General features: G+C 38.3%; 1 protein-coding gene across 2 annotated transcripts; it reads right to left on the bottom strand.

The window, feature by feature from the left end:
- Positions 1–794: 794 nt before the first annotated feature.
- LOC118824047 (MAP3K12 binding inhibitory protein 1) lies at positions 795–10,980 on the bottom strand. 2 transcript variants are annotated; one of them, XM_036593955.1, is made up of 9 exons: positions 10,794–10,980; positions 9,807–9,923; positions 9,414–9,644; positions 6,432–6,528; positions 3,923–3,988; positions 3,659–3,808; positions 3,401–3,498; positions 1,211–1,249; positions 795–1,130 (listed from the first exon to the last, which is right to left on the bottom strand). In XM_036593955.1, the coding sequence occupies exons 1-9, from the start codon at positions 10,944–10,946 to the stop codon at positions 1,023–1,025; spliced, it is 1,059 nt and encodes a 352-aa protein (XP_036449848.1). In that variant the 5' UTR covers positions 10,947–10,980; the 3' UTR covers positions 795–1,022. The 2 variants fall into 2 exon arrangements, with proteins under 2 accessions (XP_036449848.1, XP_036449847.1); XM_036593954.1 differs by lacking the exons at positions 795–1,130; positions 1,211–1,249 and having other exon boundaries at positions 1,273–3,498.
- Positions 10,981–22,970: the final 11,990 nt, after the last annotated feature.

Genomic DNA, 22,970 nt, shown 5'->3' with positions numbered 1-22,970 from the left:
TTCTCAGAACAATGGACTGACCACCTCAGAGTCCAGACCTCAACATCATTGAATGTGTTTGGGATTACTTGGATAGTGAGAAGCAGAACATGCAACTAATCTCTAAGACTGAACTTTGGAGGTATCGAAAAATACTTTTTTTTTAAACTGAAAGCAAGTCTCTCAAAAAGAATGGAAGCTGTAATAAAGAGTGAACACACTAATTACTGAAACATGTGGCATGTTTAGTTGCTGAGGCTTCCGTGTCATTTTCTGTAAATGTTTTTTTTTCCTTTGCTGACGCTGAAAAATAAATATGTTGTACTTCATGGCTGTTTGACTGGAAATTAAAGGTAAATAAAAAAAGGGCAGTCTTTGACTGGTGCACAGTACTGTAAATGTACATAATTTATCTAAATGGCATCTTTCAACATTACACCACAACTGTTTATCTTTACATCACAAAAATAATTAATTTTCCAATATGTTTGTGACAGTGATAGCATGAGTGATGTGCTTTTTCAAGCTGGTTTTGAGAACTAAATTCACACTGTGATATGATCTGCATCAAAGTTAAGGCAGCTGTCGCGAAAGTCTTTTGCTTGTTGTAAGTGTAGTTCTCTTTTTACTCCACTAAAATCCTACCAACATTTAATTTTTTTCTTTTGAATTTATGTTTCTATTCTACAAAAGGAACAAAATTCAGCTCTAAGAAATAAAGGCAAGGTATTTCAAGGCTGAAGACTTATAGAAACACCCAGTGTATGTTTGTCTGTAAGGGAGGAATTTGTGTAGAAAAAAAGAAATACTCAGAATACGTCTTACAGAAAAGATATATTTACAAAAATGAAAAACGACAGCATGGATTTGTTCTCTCAATTACTACTTCAAACAAACTGTGAACTAAGATAGCTGTCCATCTACACATCAAACAAAGATAACAAAAAAATGATACTGTTCCTCATTGCAGATTCACATGTAGAGTCTGTGTTTTAGGAGTGAAGGCCTTTTTGCTTTTGAATGTATGTACACAGACAGATGCATCAAAATGGAAATTCCCTCACTTCTGTGGCCTGGAACTCGCTCGCTCTCTTTAACAAGGCAGATTTAACTGCGTTGATCTTCCCATCCAACTCAGTCAAGCTGTAGCTCTGCAAAAACAAGACAGCTTTTCAGTCTCTACAAAGATTCTGTCAGAGCCCTTCATAAAGACAATACAAATAAAACTTACCTGAGAAACTGAAGCTTTCGGGCGTTTGTGTGAGTAACTCTGAAATTAAAAATTATGCTGATTAAGTGAAAGGAAAAACAAAACTGCATAGATTCTCCAAGAAGAAAAAAATTCTCCAGAAAACTGCAGTTGGTGTGGCATAGTGGGTAATATCGCTGCCCTTCATTGGGGTAGGGTTCGATTCCCAGCATGGGCAAACACGCCACACTACACCAAGAGGAGACTCTCAATGCTACGCCTACCTTAGCAACATGACTGTCAGCTGCTTTGGATAAGAGTGTCTGCCAAACACATAAAATGTAAATATATACCTCTAAGTACTCTTTGATCTACCAACACAAACATCAAAACAATCTTCTACTACTGATGTAGAAAACTGGGACAAAAGACACCATGCCACTCAAAACAGGCTACTCAAACTAAACTATATGTCCCAAAGTATACAGACAGCCCTTTTAGTGAACTCAGGTACTCTAAAGTGCATGCATTGCTGATACAGGCATTCGTTTGTGCACACATAGCTTGTTCAATCTCCACAGAAAAGCACTGCCAATACAATGGGATGCTCTGGAGAAGCTGCACATGAGCCTGAGGTCACTGTGCCCAATGACAAGCATCGGTTAGAGGAGGTATAATAAAGCCCCATAGCATTGGACCAGAGAGCAATATAACTGCATTCTCTGGAATCCTACCCAAAACGTTTGGAATGACTTAAAGTGCATGTTTGTGATCCAGAACTAATCACCCATCACCAGAACCTGACCTCACACTTGAGGCTGAATACAATCCAATACTCACAGCAATGTTCCAACATCTAGCATGAAGCTTTCCCACAAGAGTTCCCAAAGGCTGTTACTGCAGCAACATTGGGACAAACTCCTTATTAATACCCTCAATTTCATAAGAAACTCTGGATAATCAAGTGTTTAAAACTTTTGGACATAAGTGTAGATCAAGAGCTTATCTGACATCATTATAATGTAATTATATTATTATTATAATTATATAGTAATTATAAAGTGGGAGATTGCAGCTGCCAGCATAGACATCCTGCTACGGGACATAAACTTGTATCATTCAATATTTTATATTACTGTAAGGCAATCAACATTAACAGTTACTGTTAACTGACTTTCATCAACAGTAGCCAGGCAAGCCAATCTTTGCACAGTACTGATTGGCGCTGTGCAGAAGAGGCCATCAACATTCATTCTGACACCCAGTGTCCCCCTCATCTATTCTGTCCATCTCCTCTCATCAGCTACTAGCAACTCAGCTTAATTTCAATCACTTTTCAGCGTGGATATAAACACATTTGGGAACGAGATCAAATGGCCCCCACCGCAGCGGTTTAATTAATTCACTGGACGTGCTAAAAGCAATGGCACAAAGTAAAAAGATCAGCATATTTTACAGTGTACTCAATGCCCCACTTTATAGGCACTACACACACACACACACACTTACTAAAGGACATGGAAATCAGCTAGCTCTCAGCTCTGCACTGAACTAAGTGAAGCCAGTGTGAGGAGGCGTAGAATGGTTCAAGAGCACTTACTCAGCTAACTTTGATGGGCTACAATCTGACATGGATAACAAATTCTGAAGAGAGGGGAAAAAATATCACTCATATCAGCTTTTAATGGCTTTGAAGAACTCTCTGGTTGACTGTCGTGAGTGGAGGAAAAAATACACATAAGCCAAAAGTCTGCAGGATGGCAAGTATATGTATACTGTAAGAGAAAGAGTGGCACACAGAAGCTAAAGTGGCCAAGCTCTTCAAAAGCCACCGGCATCAGGAAGCCTCTATTAATGCTAATCTAGGCAAAATCTCCAAAACATTGTCTTTACACACAAGCTGAAGTTTGTGAAATCAATGATTGTCTTCTACTGTTATTTCCATGGGCTTTGCGCATTGTACAGCTAAACTAATAAAGGTGTCTAGGATTTTATAAATTAAGAAAACACTTGCGAGTTCTTCCATGATACTTGAGACATGTTTCATAATAACTCATCCTGCTACAGAAATTACTTTGAGTTTTCAACATGTATTGTGACTGCTTCAAACAAACTGATTTGAAACCTATACAATTCCACAGTGCTACGCTCCTCTGAAGAATTCAATTTGTATTTATTTCCCCCCCTACAACATACAAACACATCCTCTCCGCTTCTCTCCTCGCTACTCACTGTGGAGTGGAAGTACTCTGGGGAAAGACCCTCAAGCTCCAGAATTCGATCCTCTAGCTTCTTCAGCCGCTGGTAAATGCTCTGTGGTACGGGACCCGCTACAAGACAGACAGTCAGAGTCACACTGGATCCACTTTAAAGCAATTATAAATGTCTGGAACTACAGTATGACTATATTTTCCAGGCAATTTTATCATGTGGCGTGCATGTGAGAACAACTTCTCAGGGATGTTAGCTCTTCTTGTAGATTCCACTGACCTGCTGTTAGCTTCAGGTGGGCCTCTATGTTGTGCAGTCGCTCTTCAATGGCGGGGTTTCCACAGTCTCTACTGAATGAGCCCAGCTGCTCTCCCTGTTCAGAGCGCCCCCCTCTAGTCTGGGGGCCATATGTATTCACCACTCGTGTCACTGCAAGGGCAAAATCATTAACAACATAGTCTGCACAAGCAATTTTCACATTTTAACCCAGCAAATTCTACCTTAATTGTGGCTGGAAGTAGACAAGTACAATATCACTCTGACCTTTGACATGACTCTTGAAACCAGGATATGGTGTGAAGACAGCATCTGTTCTGGCACAACTGTTTTCTGTAGAGAATTAATAAACCATTTAAGAAAAATCTCAAGAACAAAACAAAAATACACTCAAATCCTACCTTCCCACATCAAGTAATGGGAATAACAGGTAAATCAATGAAATTCAAATATAACAAGTACAATGGCACAACAGACCTGATTACACTGAATGCAAATATGAATCTCCCTGATATAGGGGCAGCATGGCACTTAACATGGGGGGAAGATTATGGGTATTTCATGCAGTTAAAAAGGTTCAAGTAGAATGTGCTTTTCATCACCTTCTCAAATTCCCATAACAAAGTCATCTGCAAATTTTACAAACAATCACACCAACATTTCTTGAGATTCACCCTGAAAACTATTTTTGTACCATAAAAGTAACTTTTTTCATGATAAGTGTTTTTTTCAGAATTCACAAGTATATTACTTCAATCAGCCTCTAGGTGCCTGTAACATGAAGCATGTAAATATATTCACAGCAAGAGTTAGTCAGGCTAAAATACAGCCTCCATGTGTCAGCGTTAACTGTAATGAAGTGTTACAACTAAGCCTCCAGTGGTAAACCATTAGAGAAGTCCATTTCCCGCCATATACATATAAACCCGTTATATTTGGAAATTATGCACAGATTCTTAAAAAATGTACTATAGGTGAAATGCATATCAAATATATTTCAGTTTTATCACACTGATATCTGTTCTTCTAATCTGTGGTCAAAAACCTATTCATAATAAAATAAATAAATAGCCTTTTTACTAGATTATTTCACTCCAAAATATTATTTTGATGCATATATTTTTATATATTTAGAATGAAAAATTCATCTGGTTCAAACTACATGAAACCGTATTGAACAATTTGTGTTTGGACTGATTTACCAGACTTTTTAGTGACTTTTACAACTAGCCTCTCAGTCTGTTCTAATTAACCCCACCAATAGGGTACAGTGCTGTGCAAAAGTCAAAGACCACCTTACATTTACTTAATTTCCAGTCCAAATGGTTATAAAGTACAAGTTCATTTTACCCATGACACTCTATATGTCCAACATTTCTTCTGAAATCAAGTGTTTCAATTTAAGTTTCACCCCCCCCCAATAGCGTTTACTCTTCTAGGAAGGCCTTACACTTGCTAGAACAATGCTTAATTTGACTGCATTTAGCCACAAGAGTGTTAGTGAGGCCAGGTAGTGATGCTGGTTGATTAGCTCCGGATAAAAAATGCCACTCTAACTCTTCCCAAGGGTACTGGTTGGTGCTTCATCACTCAAGAAGTTACGTGTAGTTTTACTGCTCCACACCTCGATGATGGCCTTGTAATCCTCTAGCTGATGCTTAGGCTCACGTGCAGCTGCACCATGGTGTCCCATTCTCTTGACAATACTTTCATATGGAAATTATATAAACTGCATGTTTGTAACTTGTACACCTGTGTTTGCAATCAGTGCCCCTTAGCCGAATACACTCATCAAAACGGGTGTCTGTATACTTTTGGATATAGTGTGTTTCTGAGGAGATTAGATATAAGATAATCCACTTGCATAAGGAAGTAGAAAGGCAAACAAAAATTTTCAAAACTGGAGTTCAAAAAATGATTAAAAGATACAAAGAAAATGGGACTCCTGACAACTGTGCAACATCTAGTAGACCACCGAAAATGTCACCCTCAGCATCACTGAATGTGTTTGGGATTACTTGGATTATGAGAAGCAGAAAATGCAACCTACTTCTAAGAGTGAACTTTGCAGGTGTGGAAAAATATCCCTGCAGATTTCTTTGAAAAAATGAAAGCAAGTCTCAGGAAACAAATGGAAGCTGTAAAAAAAAGCAAAGAGTGGACACACTGAAAAATCTGATATTATATTTAGTTACTGAGACTTCTGTATCATTTTTTGTTAAATACATGTTTCCTGCTTTTTTCCCCTAATTCTTAAAATTAACAACTTGCATTTATTAGATATAATGACTGGAAATTAAATATATGAAGGGTGGCACCTAACCTTTTGCACAGTACTGTAAGTAACATTTGAACTTGCAGCGCTTATGGCTGAATTGTTCAAGAACGACTGACACTGGAAACAAAGTTTACAGTTTCACTTATAGCAGAGCTGTGTAGACTGCATGTAAAAATATTAGTCTTACTCAAATAATGTTTAAATTGTTTAATAAGAACTAAAATTTGTTAGGATGTGCCTCGCTCTCCCCTCTGCCTTGATTTTGTCTGTTATTTCAATGTTATGAGTGTGAGCCCAGTTCCACTTCAAAGAGGCCAAAACTAGACATATTTTGAAGCTGCAGTCTTTCAGGCTGCTGTGTGAGTGGTGCAGTCTGACCTCTTGCCAGTGGAAAATCAGCACTCTCCCAAACATTGGCAGTCACTCAGTAGACCTCTTCCCCAACCCCCCAACCCCCAACCCCCCCACATCACTCCTCTGGTGCCCTCCGATTCTCACCCTGATTGCAGTCGATCACATTGCAAAACTCCCGCACATTGTTTTCATTGATCTCCAGCTGTTTGCGCTCTATAAATGCAGATATCCTCCGTTCAATCTGGGGGGGGGGAGAACGAGAGAGAGAGAGAGAGAGAGAGAGAGAGAGAGAGAGAGAGAGAGAGAGAGAGAGAGAGAACGAGAGAGAGAGAGAGAGAGAGAGAGAGAGAGAGAGAGAGAGAGAGAGAGAGAGAAATGAGCTGTGAATTGATGAGCTATTGAGGGAAATCAATCCAGAGTCGTCTTTTTGCTGTTTAGTGATAACGAGGAACAGAATGCTGTGGGGGCTACATGAATAATGAGTTGAGAGCAGTGGACACAATTATGCCAACTATCAAAACATTTTATACTCTCAGCTATTTCAGACAGCACAGATTGCTCTGGCTGTTTGTTGCAGCGGCTGTAAGTTACAACAATATAAAAATAAAGGCCTCCTTGTCTTTCACCCACATGCAATTTCACAGAGTAATGAGCATCCACTTCATAATGCAGTGAGGGCCTGGACCTCTCTCAGGACTCTCCAACAGGGCGGCTATTCATTTCTCACTGAGGGAGAGCAAGCGCCGAGAGAGCCCTCCATTCAGACTGGACTGAGCTACCTCCAAGACCCACGGCAAGAATCAGAATAATTCAGACATTACATGGGAGACCACCTAGGGTTGATTAGATTTAGACAAGCAACAGGTAATGCTGGACAAATCAACCTTAACTACTTTTGAACACAACACCACTTAACTGCAAACGCTGATTAAATCAATACCATGTAAAAATTAAAGTTCAGAAGAGAACAGTTTTGAAACTTCACTGATGTTAATCTTTTCTGATCCTACAAATACTGTCATTTTTTGATTTACATACATTTCAATGCCACCACTGTTGCTTCCTCTAGATGTCTTGGTTTCCAGCCAATTATTACCAGACCAGACCGGACTCTGCAGATTTTCAAAATTTCTGCATAAGTAAATTATTTAAATGTAAACATAGTCACTCAGAGTGGTTTGATGTGAAATTGATTCTAGACAAACTTACCAAGTCAGAATTGTTCACAGTGGTGGTGACAGGAACCAGTCATCTGAAGAGTTTAATGCCTCTAAAAGCTCCCTTACAAAAAGTTATTACATGAAGTGGTTATGTATACTGCATGATGCCTAAGACATTGTTTTATGATAGTTCTGCAACAAGGTTTTGGCCTAAAACCTTTTTTTTTTAAATACATTCATTCATTCTCGAACGGTATATACGCAAGGCACTGTAAGGCAAACTAGTCCCGTAAAAAAATCTTTTTTTTCAGCTTTAGCTATATTTTACTATTACCAATAGTACATTAAAACGTGCATGTAGGTTATCTGGTCGTTTTGTACAGTAAATAAAATGGCTATATTTGCACTGCAGATATTGTGATGGTTCCTATTACCACCACTGTAAAGAAATCCATGAGTCCATGAGTCCATGAATTTCTCTGCAAAATACCATTTCACATCAGAACACTCTGAATGTCTTTCTTTGGATTTCAACAATCGATGGGACTCCAAGACCTAAACAGCTCAGAAAAGAACTCTACAAAATTTGTTTAGTGGTTGAAAATAAACAGTGAACTCAAAGTTAGCAACAAACAAATTAAGAAAATAAAAATGCAAATTTATCATGCTGATGAATTTTATATGAGCCACGCTGCAAATGTCAGCAAGTTATTGTTATTATGACCAGGCATACTGTAATGCAGGTCACTATATTAACATTTTGGTCTAATGCAGTATCCCCTCACAGGCAAAATAACAGCTTGTTTTATATTTGAAAGACATACTTTCAAGCTGGTGAAAATTTTAAATCTTCTGAATTCTGGTCCAGTTTAGCTCCCCTAAAGTAGTGTTCCTTCAAGTATTAACATTTTTTTTAGAATTATACTGAAACTGTTAACCGCCCAAATTGTAGATACTTATATAAAAGACACTATAAACATTTTGAACACTTAAAATGCTTACTTGGAGTCAATCTGAAAAATCTGAAAAATGTATGTTGAACCTAGAACTGCACACTATAATAAAAATAAAACATTACTTTTCAAGATAAATGATATCCATCACCATATTTATTTTTTCTGAGGTTTGAAAAGTATATATATATATAAAATGATACACTGAGTGTAATGATTGTTTAATACTGTTTCACACTCTGTATTACGCTAAATTCTATTAAAAAGAACCACGTATGTTCTCTTTGTAATTAAAATTGTAGATGATCAGTGTCCAGTACTGACAACATCCACAATACATTCCCGAAAAGCATTCTGTGATTTAATGTGACATTATTGTAGTCCCACCCTTGGGGAACCCATGGTCCAGGTTTTCAAAACTTTGCTGTCAGTTCTAACGTCTCACTTACACATGTATATTTTGAACTGTACAGCAACTACTTTAAAGGGGAACCAAATTTTCTAAATAATTCAATCGTTCAGATGTAAACAAAGTCATTTAGAGTAGTCTGATGTGAAATGGTTCATTGTGGAGAAACGTACAGACTCAGATTTCTTTAGAGTGATGGTAATAGGAACCAGGGGTCACAATGTCTACCAATGCAGCCTTTTTATTTGGGGACTATTTTGCCTCACAACACCCTGCATGTACTTCTTCACCATTAATGGAAAATATATACACTGTAGCCCAAAAGCGTATCTAACAACTATTGTAAAACAATGTCTCAGTCATCAGGCAGAGTATTATTTTATGATACTCTAGAAATAAAGTATTGTAAAACAATTATATTGCGCAGTTCCAGGTTCAACATACATTTTTCAGATTGGATATTTATATATATATATATATATATATATATATATATATATATATATATATATATATAATATATAAAAAACAGTGAACCACTCTAGAATAACTGCATTGCTTCTTCTGATTACTATTGTTACATCACAGTATCACAATATTTTACCTCAGCTTTCCCAGCTTTGATCTGAACACTGCTGTCATCAACCTGGGCCTTCCCAGTTTTTGTGGAGGCAGTGTGATCTTGTGATGTGGTTGGAATGTGCACTGCGTCTACCTCCATCTCTTTTTCAGTTGTTGTTGCTAGCTCTTTGCTAGATGTTCCTGTTGTTTTACTATTGACTGAGGTAGACAGGCTCTCTAATTCCACAATTTGCTTAAGATTTGAAGATATTACCTGGGAGAGGGAAAAAACACATAATATAAAAGTTATAAAAGGCTATACTCATCTTCATGAGGTAAAAGCTTTCTGAAGTACTTAATTATCTGGGAATACCCAAAAGCTAGTATTTATTTCTTTTTTTTGAGCTATTAAAAACTGGTTATCTAGACTACTTACCTGTAACTTGGCAATGTGCCTTTGTAAACAGTTGTACACATGGGATGGCTTCAGGTCAGAGAAGTTAACAGTGCTCACGTTGGCAGTGATGCTTAACACTCCAGCACATACTTTGAGCTGGAAAACAAGTGAAGCTTGATTAAAGGGGAATTCCACCATATTTTTAAAATTTCTGCATAATTCAGTTGATAGGAACCAGGAGTTGTAATGTCTACAACACACATATAACCATTTTGTTTACTATCCAAAAACACCAGTGAGCCTACAGGTGTCTTTAGAGGTTTTATATGTAATGCTGACAATGGTAAAATCCTAGAAAATAAGTTTTCTTTGGGTACTATTTTGCTTTACAACACCCTGCATGTACCTCTCCGCCATGAAAGGAATAAAACACGTACACATACATTTATTCAACCAAACTCTTTACAAAACAATGGTAAAAGCATGTCTCAGGCATCTGGCAATGTTTTAATAAACAGTTTGTGTAATATTTTCGGGTGAAATGCCTTTCAGAGCCATTAAACTCGTCAGAGGTCTGGTTCCTATCACTGTCAACAATTCTGACTTGGTATGTTTCTCTGTAACGGAGCATTTTAGCTACATCAGACCACTCTGAATGACTCTGATTACACCTTAACCTTTTAATTCTGATAAATCGATGGACTTTCTCTGTAAAGTGCTCTGTTACAGAAACGCACACTGGTCTCTTATTTTGCACATTCTGTATCACCAGCACACACATTTGTAGCGGTTTGAAGCAACAGAGAAACAGATAATGGACTAGATGTGAAAGGATGTTTATTTCCAGATGTGTCTTCACAAGACACATAACACGCTCTGAGTGCTGGCGTTGTTCTTCTGTATGCATGTGTCTGTATTTGAAACAGAAAATTTCAGAAAGGAAAGAAAACTAGCTTCTTCACACTCAGGCAGCTCCGTTCATTTCACACAGTCATGTACACTACAAAATAAATCATTATAACCAACCTCAGGACCGAACTCGGCGATGGAGTCGAGGAGGGAAGAGAAACAGTCTTTGAAAGAGCTTTTAAGCTCCTCGTTATGACTCGTTTGTCCGCTGTGGTTAATGCCTTGTTTACTCTCTTTGCCGGACTCCAGACCCGCTCTATTCGCCGCCATTGCACTTCCGCGTCACACGGCGCTGCTGATTGGTGGGAAGCGTTCTCTTTTTGGTTACGTCACAACCGGAAGCGCCCCTCAGAGTGAGAGAGGCAACAATCAAAAACAGTCAAAAGAGAAAAAAAAACAGTCAAATGACCGGAGGTAGGGATTAAATACATCAGGTTTACTCATTTATATGTAGTCATGGAACAGTTCGGTGGAATTGTACTTTCAGTATTTTATTTATCAGTATTTTCATATTCAAAATGAGGATTCTTCTGCTCAGTTACAGTGAGGGGAAACTAGTATTCAGACACTTCTGTTTTTGTTGTTCTGTTGGGCAATATGACAATATCGTTATCGTGATAAATAACATCACAATTTGGATATATTCAGCTCGTACTTATGTATTCATAAACATAAACAAAAGCATTTTTAAAAAATTAAATTGGTAGGGAAGCATTCAGGTCCAATTATGAGTACTTTGTTTCAGCACTATGGTTAAATTTTGGCCCCATTCCTCTAGGCAAACAGTATTCAGTTCCACAAGTGTACAACGGTCTCTTTGACAGACTTGCGATTTCAAAATCCTCTGTACATTTTCAATGAGTCAGGAGATGAAAACAGTTTCTGTTTTTAAAAACCAGTGTTGAGTTATTTTGGCCAAATGTTTACAGTTGTTTTGTTGGAAAGTCTTCCCAGATTCAGTTTCTTGGCTGATGACATTAAATTCACTTCTAATATGTCTGGTACATTGCTCCATTAACGTTTCCTTCGATGACATGTTATGCCCCAACACTGTTTGCAGAGAAGCAGCCAGTTATCATGAAGGGTATGATCTTCTTGGGAACATACATGCAACCCTTCTTTCTCCAAACATGATGTCCTGAATTATTAGACTAACCCATCTATATTGAAGTTATAAGGGGTGTTTCAGTCTAAACTGCATTTTGAATGATTCAAAATACAGGGAGGTCATTTACATTAGTCCTAAAGCCAGAATAACTAAAACAGCCTATTTAATTCTAAGGGATAAAGAAAATGGTCATGCAAAAACATGAACTGTACCTTTTTGGTACATAAATCCACACAAATATCATAAGTGTACCTAAGGGAAAAAAATGAAATATAACCCTTTAACTTTTATTTACTTATTCCTATTTTGGGTTTAATTTTATGTGACAGTAGTTCAGGTCCTTGACTGCTTTGCTCTTGCTCACACCAATGACTTTTATTTTAGACAAAAAGGATTACAAAAAGAGAAGAATAATGCCTAACAAACTCTCAGTTTTGATGCTCATAAATGCTGGATGTACTTAGATGTTTTATTGCAGGTCTCTGAGTTACTCAGTACTTTTGCTGGGTACTTTTGTACTTTTACTGAAGTTCTGTTTTGAAAGATACTTTAAACTTAGTCATTTTTTCATTGAAGTAACAAAACTTTTACTTGAGAATGCATTTAGCCTACTCTACCCGCTTCTGTAAATTTTTGTCTCTCTCTCTCTCTCTCTGTCTCTCTCTCCCTCCCTCTATCCCTATGTCTGTGCAGTGGACTCTTTCTAATTTGGGTATAGATTAAATACCAACAATTGTAAAAAAGAATAATAATTATGCTACAAGACTTTTTACATTTCATGTGAGAATGCAACGGTAACTTTAGGCAGTTATTATAGGTTACTACAGGATGCTATACAAGCATTATAAATTACTATATAATAGTAGTACAGCATTATTGTATGAAAAGGTGAAAATATTATAGATTACCATAGAATTGTTTTACGGCACCAGTATAGAACCCTTAGGGCCATCTAAGCCTCCAGAGAAGATCTAACGATTTCTGTGAAATGAACAATACATGTTTAGGTATCTTTTTTCTATATTATTGTACTGTATTGCATTGTATTGTATTTTTTTTATGTAATCATCATGCTTGTTGTGTTTAAACTCTACACATATTGCAGTAATACTCTTAGTTCATTGTTTAGGTTGAAAAAATGTATTAAATTATTCAGTTGCTCAATAGAAAATTAACCAATCAGGATTTATTTTCTCTGTGGTATCTAGATAGCTACAGCCAAGTTAGCTTTCCCATTCATTACATCTTGGAGCTGAACTGAGGGCCTAATGAGTCAGATTAACTGCTAGCTTGAGTGGGAAGTTACTGAAGAATTAAACAATCATGGTTTGATTTTTAGTAGGTGGGGCCAATTTTGTGAGAAAAAGCTCACTCTAGACCTTCTGGAAGTCAAGAATGTGTCAGTGGTAGAACTGCAACATAACAGGGAAACTATATGTTCATATGTCTGTTACAAGCTTTAAATAAAACATGCAAGCTTCAAATGCATATGTTTAATCTAGAACAACCTAATAGTGTTCATTTGACTCAGACTATGAAGCATAGTACTACAATCCTGTAGGGGCGCTGGCAGAAATTAGCATTTATCATAGATGTTTTTTCCTTGTTTTGACATTTATGGCCCCAAAAAATGACAGTCTAGCTCTAATAGTGATTGTTCACCTCTGTACAGCACTAAAGAAATTTTATACTTCAGAGTTGTGCCTTAGTATTGTATTGAAGCTAGCAGGCTGCATGTACTATAAAAATCCATTATGAATCAATGAACTTACCAAGATCCACAGTTAAATTTTATACTAGGACAAAACATATAAAGTACTTAACAACCATTTAATGCCATTTAAAATGTTGTTAAATTTTTTATAAGAAATTTAGCCTGTCATATTCAGCTTTTTGTTCTTACCCAGTTTCTCACCTAATTTAGTCACGTACAACTCCTACCTGCTAGCTAGGTGTCCCTATCACATGATGCGACCTAGCTGGGAGGTTGAAGACTAGCGATTTTCCTCCAAGCACGGTCAGTTATGCTCTCTGGGACTCCTGGCTGCAGATGGCTGTAGCATCACCAGGGACTAAACTCACAGTCTCCCAAACATAAAGCCAACCTTAGCCAGTTGTGCCACTCTGGAGCTCCCAGCTTTCATTTGATGACACTGCAGCTCTAGCTAATGACCTCCGCTGCCAATCAAGCATTATTGCTAAGTTGGATGAACTTGTGAATTGTGTCCATCAAGGTGACCTGACCTTTACTAGGGGCTGATGAATGTGACACTGATTCAGTATCGACCGTGTCCAGTGTCCCCCTCTTGGTGATACTGTCAGATTCTGTCCTCTAAATCACTTCAATTTTTACATTTGTGTTTTTTTTCCAAGCAACTCTCTGAAAAGGCTTTCCCCCATTTATAGCAATACTGACTGTCAAACAAATGTGGAAGGGCGTCAGGGATGGGAAGCGGCCCACAATGGTGTATTTTTCTGTGCTGAAGGACTGTGGGAAAATCTCCCTGCGCTATTCATACATTTTTTTTCTTCCTCTGTTCATATAATGAGGGGAGACTGATGAACGCAACAACAGGGGGACAAAAAAAGAACAATTACCATCAACCACAAAGCTCTCAGTACTGAACTCCGAAATGTTCTCTGGACAGGTTAATCATTTTAGGAAGGGTTTTGAGACAAACCTTTCAGCTCCGGTCCTTTCTGGGGTGCTGTTTAATTCTTCCAGTGTGGGGAGGGAACTGTAACACTTGACATCTTTTGACATTTTGCTGTTAGTGCATATTCCCACGCTGCAAGACAGAAAAATAATGATAAAACTGCTCATTTTAGTATCCAAAACAAGCTGAGATGTTCAGCTTTACTGGTTGAGGGTTTATCATTATGTTGCTGAACCTTAGAACTCATAAAAACAGCGACAGTTATGCAATGCATTGTTTTGTTTATTTATTTATTTTTTTAAATAACGTTTTTTTTATCCTTGTTCTCTCCTGTCTACTAATAGCTTACTAATTAGTTTATTTCATGTTCTTCCATTTGCTTCAGATAAGCTAGTCTAAAATTCAGTCTCTCTCTCTATCACTCTCTCTTTCTCTCTCCCCCCCCCCTCTCTCTCTCTCTCTCTCTCTCTCTCTCTTTCTCTTTCTCTTTCTCTCTCTCTCTGTTTTTTCAGGGCAATGGAGATGCTAAAAAAAGGCTGCTGTTCCGTGAGAATTAAGTTACATTGATGTTACATTGTTTACATTGATTTTCTATTAGATTATTAAAGACATTCAGTTGGAGTAAACAATGTAACTACAAGATATTGCATGTGATAGAAAGACTACGTACTACATTTCTTCAAGTCTTTTTTATGTTTATGATGAAATATATATATTTTTCTATGAAAGACATGGGGAAGCAGACCGTGACCAGTTGTATATACGAAGACGATGCTGTAGAGGACGGAGCAGGAGATGGTGAGCTAAGTTCATAGATGTTCTATTGCCGTTCTTTCTACTCCTATAGAGGTGTTATGGAATGAGGAGTTTGATATTTAGAAACCTCTTAACTTCTCTGTTTGCACAATTAGAAAAAAAGTCTATTTTTCCTCCACTAAAGAAAGTCAAATATACTTTGTTGGGAATTTATTTCAAAATCCATCTAAAACATTCCTTCTTTTTGGGTGGGGTGGGGTAGTGGTGGCTTATAGATTCTAAACGTTGCTAAGTTTTCTACCTCCTTGTCTCATGCCTCCCCCCCTCTGCCCCCACTCTTGGGTGACTGCACCTGTCACCTGGGGGCCCCTGCCTGCACTCAGGATCAATTTACATAACCTCATTTAGCAGTTCACAAATCAGAGCCATTAAGAGCTGCTAACAGGAACCAAGGGTTCTAATTTAGCCTGCCTTTCACAGTGGGAAAATTGGGCAGCTCAGGCCTACAAATAAAGACTCAGGTCTTGGCTTTGATTGTTGATTGTGATGGTAAATGTACGGATGATTAGAGCAGATTTTCCCCTTTATTGATTTCCTGCCAAAACACAGCATGCCACGGTCCTGTACTGGAAAGCTAACAGGGCTTGGGAGGGGGACGTGGGTTTATGGGAAGTAATGTGTTCGTGAAGCAAAATGTGTCTGCTCACCTCCATTTTGAGGTGAAGGGTTGGAATCATGTCGTTTCTGAGAGTCAGGGAGATGAGATGGAGTAATTAATGGGAAATTTCAAGATGGATATACATTTAAAGGGTCACATTGACCCAATGACCTTGCCTGTCAATGTGTGTAAAAATAACAATGATGAAGTCTCTATTTTTCTACCACTGCTGTAAAACCATTCTGTTCTCTTAAGCAGCACAGGTCAATAAAAATAGCATCATTCAGCATTGAGTTGCTGAGATGATGTGCAGTGTAAAAAAGAGCTCTTTGATTGGAAGCTGGAAATGGTTTTGTGTAGTAAATGTCCCACAGTTATAGCAGAACTGCTAGTCCCATCATAAGTTGATGATTGTACATTAATTTTTGGATTTGTTAATGGAGGTGTTGCCCTTGACCTATTTCAGATTTTGAACACAGATGTGCAGAGTGGTGCGGTGCAGGATTTTTAACATTTTGAAGATATATTTGTCTTGCAGAAGATTGAAAAAGTGTTCTGATTCTCTTCTTAGGTTTTTCAGCGAGGTTGCTAGAGATTATCAGTTTATGCTGTATTACAAGCTGAAGAGAAACATTAAATGATTGAGTTGTTTCTGCTCATTTCTGTCCTACTCAACTAGACTGTGTTCATTCCAGTTTGTCATTATCCCACCACATAAAGATTTGTACACAGAATAACTATACAGTCATCTGAATGATTTACTTTAACCTCTTTTGTTTACCATCCGCCAAATGAATTTAAGTGTGTCATTACATAGCTGATGTCAAGTGCTCAGAATGACTCTCAATTGGTTGTGAATTTGGCAAAGATCAACTCACAATAAAAGGGCTGATTCAAGTTCACACGTTCCCTGCCAAACTTGTTTGTGTGGAGGTGGTTGTCGCTCTATGGGCATACATGCTCGATTAGCTGGCCAATCAGGGACCTTCCCCAGTGCCTGCTTTGCTGAAAATATCGGCAGTTATGCGATTTGATTTCACAAAGTGACTACAAGGGTGATTCCACGATTAGGGTGCCATTTAGCCTTTGTAGCTCTTAAAAAATAATGTTTCAACACTGAATCTAAAAACAAGCATGCTACCATTCAGAAAATATGTTAACCCTTTCCAACATTATCTTATTTATTTTCACAGTGGCTTAAATGAGTAACAGAGTTGAAAGTAACAGTGTTGAGTTTTTCACTATATTAGCAAAGGCAGAAAATGCAGTAGCATCCATGAAGAACATTCTACTGATTACTTATTTTATTTTATTTTTTTTACAAATAATTCAGTTTCAGTCTTTGGGTAACAAGGTTGTTCCCTCATCAGTCATTATCACACTATCACTGTAAGTGAAGGTAAAAGATTGAGAGAACTTTTATTCTTCCCATGTGACGTGGAATATTCCATGTATTTCACAGGGGTGAATGTTCAGGTAAAAGGTTTGACTGAATGTTGTAAGACTCACCTAAAATGTACATTTTTCATAACATATAATGGATAATTCTTAAAAATGGATGTTTCTGGCATAAAATGTTAAATTAACACATTGATGTAAAAATTATAATTTATGTTTTAAGTTATCTTAAACATGCACACAGGATGCTGTGAACACTTTAAAATATATTTTGCCATCACTTTACATATATATTTGTAAATGTAACATCAGTGAGAAATGGCACCTGAGAAGTGGAATAACCCACAAAAAAGCAGAGTGATGTTCCAGTTGGACCAGATATTGGTTTAGTAGAAATAAGTCTACTTTTTGCATTTTTTTACTCTTATCTCTCAAATTCTTTTTTTCTCATTTAACAGTGAAATTGAAGTTCTTGAATGGTTCTTAGTTTGAGTGTATGGATCTAAAAAAAATCTTTAATTAGCGTAGAACCTTTACAGGTTCTTCAACCTTCAACTAGGTTCTTTACACTCACACACCTCATTTACAAAAACATTTACAAAAAATGGTTCTTTGAAGAACCAACTGAAAAGTTCTTTATTAAACCAACAATACTTCTTCTGGTCACTCCTGGGACTTTAATTTTCAGAGTGTCAGTTGTCTTTGTTGGGTGTTGTTTTTTATGCTCCATAAGTATAAAAAGCACGTCCTAAAATATCCAGGTGGATTAGTGGGCAGAATTAAGCTGTCAGTCTCTGCCCTAAAAAAACGAACAGAGAAACAAACAAACTGTTGTTGCTTTCGCGGCAGCATCCATGTTAAATTGGCTTTAATGAACATGTAATTGCTTGGGATGGACTTAGCGGTCTCAAAGCAAACACGGGCTGGAATTGATTTGCATTTGCCTGTTTTGTGCGCGGCTCGTCATTGTCCAGGCGCGCTATTGATCGGCTCCAGTGTATCGCCCTGCATGTGTTTCCCTTCATTAACAGATAACGGGTTACTGATGACTGCCATTCCCGGCTCTAATGCGGCCTAATGTCTACTTTGTTCTCGTGTCATGTCGGAGGGCAGCCGCAGTAATGAGTAGGTGGGTGGGCTGTGTTTTGCCCATCAGTGCTGCAGGCATTTTAGGCTGCAGCTTCCAAGGGGATCTGTGGATGGGTTAGAATAGCAGGACCTCTAGGGTCTGGATAGCCTGTACCGGCCGGACAGTGCGGGATGAAGATTCATACATTTCAGTTGGTCTAACACTTTAAGGTCCAATCTGAAGCAGACCACAAGAAAATGTCTTATCTGTTGTTGAATTTGTCCTGCAAATGAGTCCAGAACACAACCCCGTAGAACAAATTCTGTAAATAACATATAGTAAAATACTTTTATGGGAGAAAGCGCTTGTCATGATTCTGAAAATTAACGTTTATTTCTATGCCTCATACGTTTAATTAACCTTTTACTTCCACTTCTATCAATCAACATGACTATGCAATATAAAATATATACATATATGTATTTGTATGTATGTATATGCATTTGTGTATATGTACATGTGCGTGCGTGCGTGTGTGCGTGCGTGTATATATATATATATATATATATATATATATGCATATATATATATATATATATATATATATATATATATATATATATATATATATGTGTGTGTGTGTGTGTGTGTGGTGTATGAAACCTCTGCAATCTGATGCAGCCAGCCAACAAATTTCTGTTCACAAAGATGAAAGGGAAATCTGTAATTCAGTATAGAACAAACTGGAAATCTGGAAATCTTGCAAAAGTTATTAAGCAAGATTTCAAGATTTTATTCAGTTTAACATTTGGTTTCGAGGCTAACTTTTCGCGATTCTTTGCCAGGGAGGGGGGTGAGGAGGGGGCATCTATTAGACCAGTAAAATAGAGCCATTTGATTTTTGCAGACTGTTGTGAATATCCCGGAAACAGTACCAATCAGAGGGACTCTAATGACGAGCGTTCACCCTGATTTCCTTTGCCTCCAAGTTGTGAATGGAGCGTGGAAATGATAAATGATACGACATACGTGCAATTGCCTGCGTAATACAATGGTCACACAACGGCGAGCCTCCGCGCTGCACGGAGGGAATTGCATGTTAGCTAATTGTTAATTTGGGCGACTTCGCACTGGCTAATTGTGGCGGCTCCGCCAAGCCATTTGCATGATGGACTTGCCACCTGCCTCGACGCGCGACAGCCCGCTGCCCGGGCAAACTATATAATTACTGAACAGCAGTGGGGCAATTTTGACTGCCGTTTCTTTTGTGCCGGATGAATTCTTCCTAATGACATATTTTATTAGGGGGCAAATAGCATACCTCCTCTTGGTTCTGCAGAAAAAGGCATCATCTCAACAGGTCTTAATGTTAAGCTGGCCATACTGCAGAGCAGGCTGCGTCTGTGGCAGCCTCGCGTTCTTGTAGGGATCCTAATGTGGCCTATTTATTGCTCCTACCTATTTATGTCGCAACTCAAATGATGTATTGGTCAAACATGTATTTAAAGTGATTTTCTTTGCTGAAATCACCGGCCTGTCGCCTCGCCGGCATGTGCGGATTTATTTGGAACAAAATCCCTTGATTGTCTGGTTATATGCGTGTGGGTCTTATTAGAGATTCAGTTTGACATTATGGGATGGCCGTTTCGCATTGGGGTCTTAGTTTAAGAAAGTAGACTGCATCACGAGAGGCGAGAGACAACGGACGACTTATAACTGAATATATATATATATATATATATATATATATATATATATATATATATATAGAGAGAGAGAGAGAGAGAGAGAGAGAGAGAGAGAGAGAGAGATACCATTTGCAAATACATACATCGAATATAAATGTTATGTCCAAATAAAGAAAAATTCCACAAAAAAAATGGGCTCCCCTAATGCGTCATGTTTGTCGCAGTTTTTTTTAAGTAGGACTCATGACGTCGTTGACTACTAAATGATTTTTAAAAGGGAATTCCACCGGTTTTTCGAAATTTCTCCATAAATAAATCGTTCACATTGTAACGAGGTCATTCAGAGTGCTTTGATGCTCCGTTCTAGAGAATCTTACCGAGTCAGAATTGTTCACAGTGGTGGTAATAGGAACCAGACGTCTGAGAAGTCTAATGCCTTTAAACGCTGTATCTCACAGAAAGTTATTGCATGAAATGGTTAAGTACACTCTGCTTGATGCCCGAGACATTGTTTTAAGGTAGTTCTGCAACAAGGTTTTGGTCTAAAACGAATTTCTTGAGTTGAATGCCTCTAAACGCCTCCTCACACAAGGTTATTATATGAAATGGTTGTAAATATGCTGCCTGGTGCCTGAGATGCATAGCTTTATATGGCAGATTAGTATTTTTATCACTTTTTTTTTACCGCAATCAGTAACACGTGTACAACTCAGAAGACACGTATAGATTCACTAAATGAAACAGCTATATTTGCGCTGTAGACATCGCGACCCCTGGTTCCTGTCACCACTTCTGGAAAGAAATCTGATTTCCTTCCCAATGAGCCTACACATCTAACCACTCTAAATGACTTTGTTTACATTTCAACCCCTCAATTATGTCATTTTTAGAAATTTCGGTGGATTTCCCCTTTCACTATGTCAGTGACAGTCCTGCGTGCTCGAGGACAATCTTTCAGCGCTTTGGCACATTACAGTAAATACATAATACATAAAGTAAGTACATAAAGTCCGCAATGAGACGTCTGAGCAGCTCTCTGGACGGGCTTCACTGCCGCCAGTCCTGAGTCGGTTCTCCAGTTCAGTAACACCGCGCGCTGTTTAGATCAATTAAGTTTAACCGGAATACACATTGTGTTAATGGACTTTTTCTTTTCGAAACATGCGAAAGCAAAACGGCCGCTGTTTAAGCGACAAAAAATGATCGAGAAAAGCAGTGGGTGAGGTGATTACACGCTATTTAGCGAGGGACCTGGTGTTAACACGGTTAGTAATGGTTCGGTGACCACCAAAGGACCCCCGCTGGTACAGTATAAGAACAGGGATGAGTACCACTTGTCTGCTTAGCATTTCAGCTCGCGCCTAATCGCACGGGCCAGTTTGATTTTTTTAGAGTTTTTGAGACTGAAAGTAAATAATGCCGGGGTTAGATTAAACTGTATAACAAACTGACCCCATCTCTCACTGTCCAGACATGATAACCCATTCCAATAATTGGCAGCTGGCTAAATGCGTCATGTTGCTCCTTCATCAGTTACTGGAAGTCTCTGAGTGAATTGCGTTACTTTGAGCTGAATAATAAAGAGAAACAAACCTGTTCCAGATGTTTCAGACACTTAATGAAGGCTCGATCCTCAGCTGAAAGTGGGCAAAGGCTGCACTTCAAAAGCAAGTGAAGGATGCGCCAAATGATTGTGGGCCGAGTGTTTTATCACTTAATAACGCGCGTGGAAATCAGTTTGCGAGTCTCTTTCTCGAAATAAAGCGTAAAAAATAAAGCCCGAGAGCCCGCGCAATTCACAAGCACTTGCGGTGCAGATCTATCCATTTGAAATGTGGATTTAACAGTTGTAGTCATTAAAAGAATCATTTTCTCTGAAGAGAAACAAAAACCTAAAGCAATAAAGAAAAGGGGGGAGGTATGAAAATGTGGGTGTTGTTCAACGGATGGAAAAAAGGCTCCATTCAGATAGCGCTGAATGCGCTGCATTTCACTGCTGCCACAATTACACTGAAAGGTCAAGTATTACAGCATCTTGTGTTCCGCTTTGCATGCTAAGTATTCCTCCTCGCAAATGACCCGCTTCTGAGCGCACAGTACAATAGCCTGAAGAAGCAGACGCCGGACAATTAAAGATATTTTTTTGCGACTAGTTGACAGTAAGATGTACTAAAGGATGTGATTGCAGGTGATGCGTAATTGTGCAATTTGTGGTGTACATCTTGGAATGTAAGCTACAATGAGGCTGTTGGAGAAAGGAGGAGACATCTCCTCTTTATTCCCTTAATTTTTCCTTGTCTTGCATTTCCAAATCAATCGCCAAAGTTAAGCAGGGTGGGAATAGATGCGGATGCAGACAGAGGCTTGGCTGGATGACCTGTTTCTTCGGCAGCCTATAGCAGAAGTGTAATCACACTCAGCGGCTGCGTCCCACTATCGTGAAGTGCCGCCGTTGTATTTTAAGGACTCTATTAACCCGGTACAGCCATGATAGATTAGTTAAAAGCGATGTGTATTTCGATTTTAATCATGGGCCACCAGTTGTTTTGCGCGCTCTGCTCGACAATAGGTGACCTAACGGACCAAACGCAATTTCAAAGTAACTTTATCCCGTATTTGCATTTAAACGAGCTGCACGTAGCGCCGTTTAAATGGTTCCACAACAAGACAGATAGCGCTGATTATCGTCGATGCCCTTTTACACAGTTTTAACTGTGTGTAGGCTGTGTGTGCGCGTGTGTAGGTTTATCACACATGGTATATAACAGATTGTCGCCTTCTACGTCAATAGTAAAACTATCGAATCAGATTAGTCGATTATTGTGCTGAATTATTCGACCTAAATGAATAATTTTACACTGTCTTCTCAAAAAGACGTATATAAAGTGATTTCTGTTGTGGTGTTGTTAACATATATAGTAAGTGTGGTTAAGACCTTGACCCATCCTGTGGACCTTTCA

The sequence above is a fragment of the Colossoma macropomum genome, unplaced genomic scaffold (genome assembly GCF_904425465.1).
Source record: "Colossoma macropomum unplaced genomic scaffold, Colossoma_macropomum, whole genome shotgun sequence".
Classification (NCBI taxonomy): Eukaryota; Metazoa; Chordata; class Actinopteri; order Characiformes; family Serrasalmidae; genus Colossoma; species Colossoma macropomum.
The sequence above is the reverse complement of the archived record's forward strand: the minus strand, read 5'-3'. Positions and strand labels throughout refer to the sequence as shown.

What these genes read in the sequence shown, in the direction of transcription:
- LOC118824047 (XM_036593954.1), bottom strand. Translation starts at nt 10,946, where the DNA reads ATGGCGGCGAATAGAGCGGGTCTGGAGTCCGGCAAAGAGAGTAAACAA. An exon ending in GGCACATTGCCAAGTTACAG is followed by an intron (nt 9,645 to 9,806) that starts GTAAGTAGTCTA and finishes TCCCTCTCCCAG; the next exon opens with GTAATATCTTCAAATCTTAA. An exon ending in TGTGATCGACTGCAATCAGG is followed by an intron (nt 3,989 to 6,431) that starts GTGAGAATCGGA and finishes AATTCTCTACAG; the next exon opens with AAAACAGTTGTGCCAGAACA.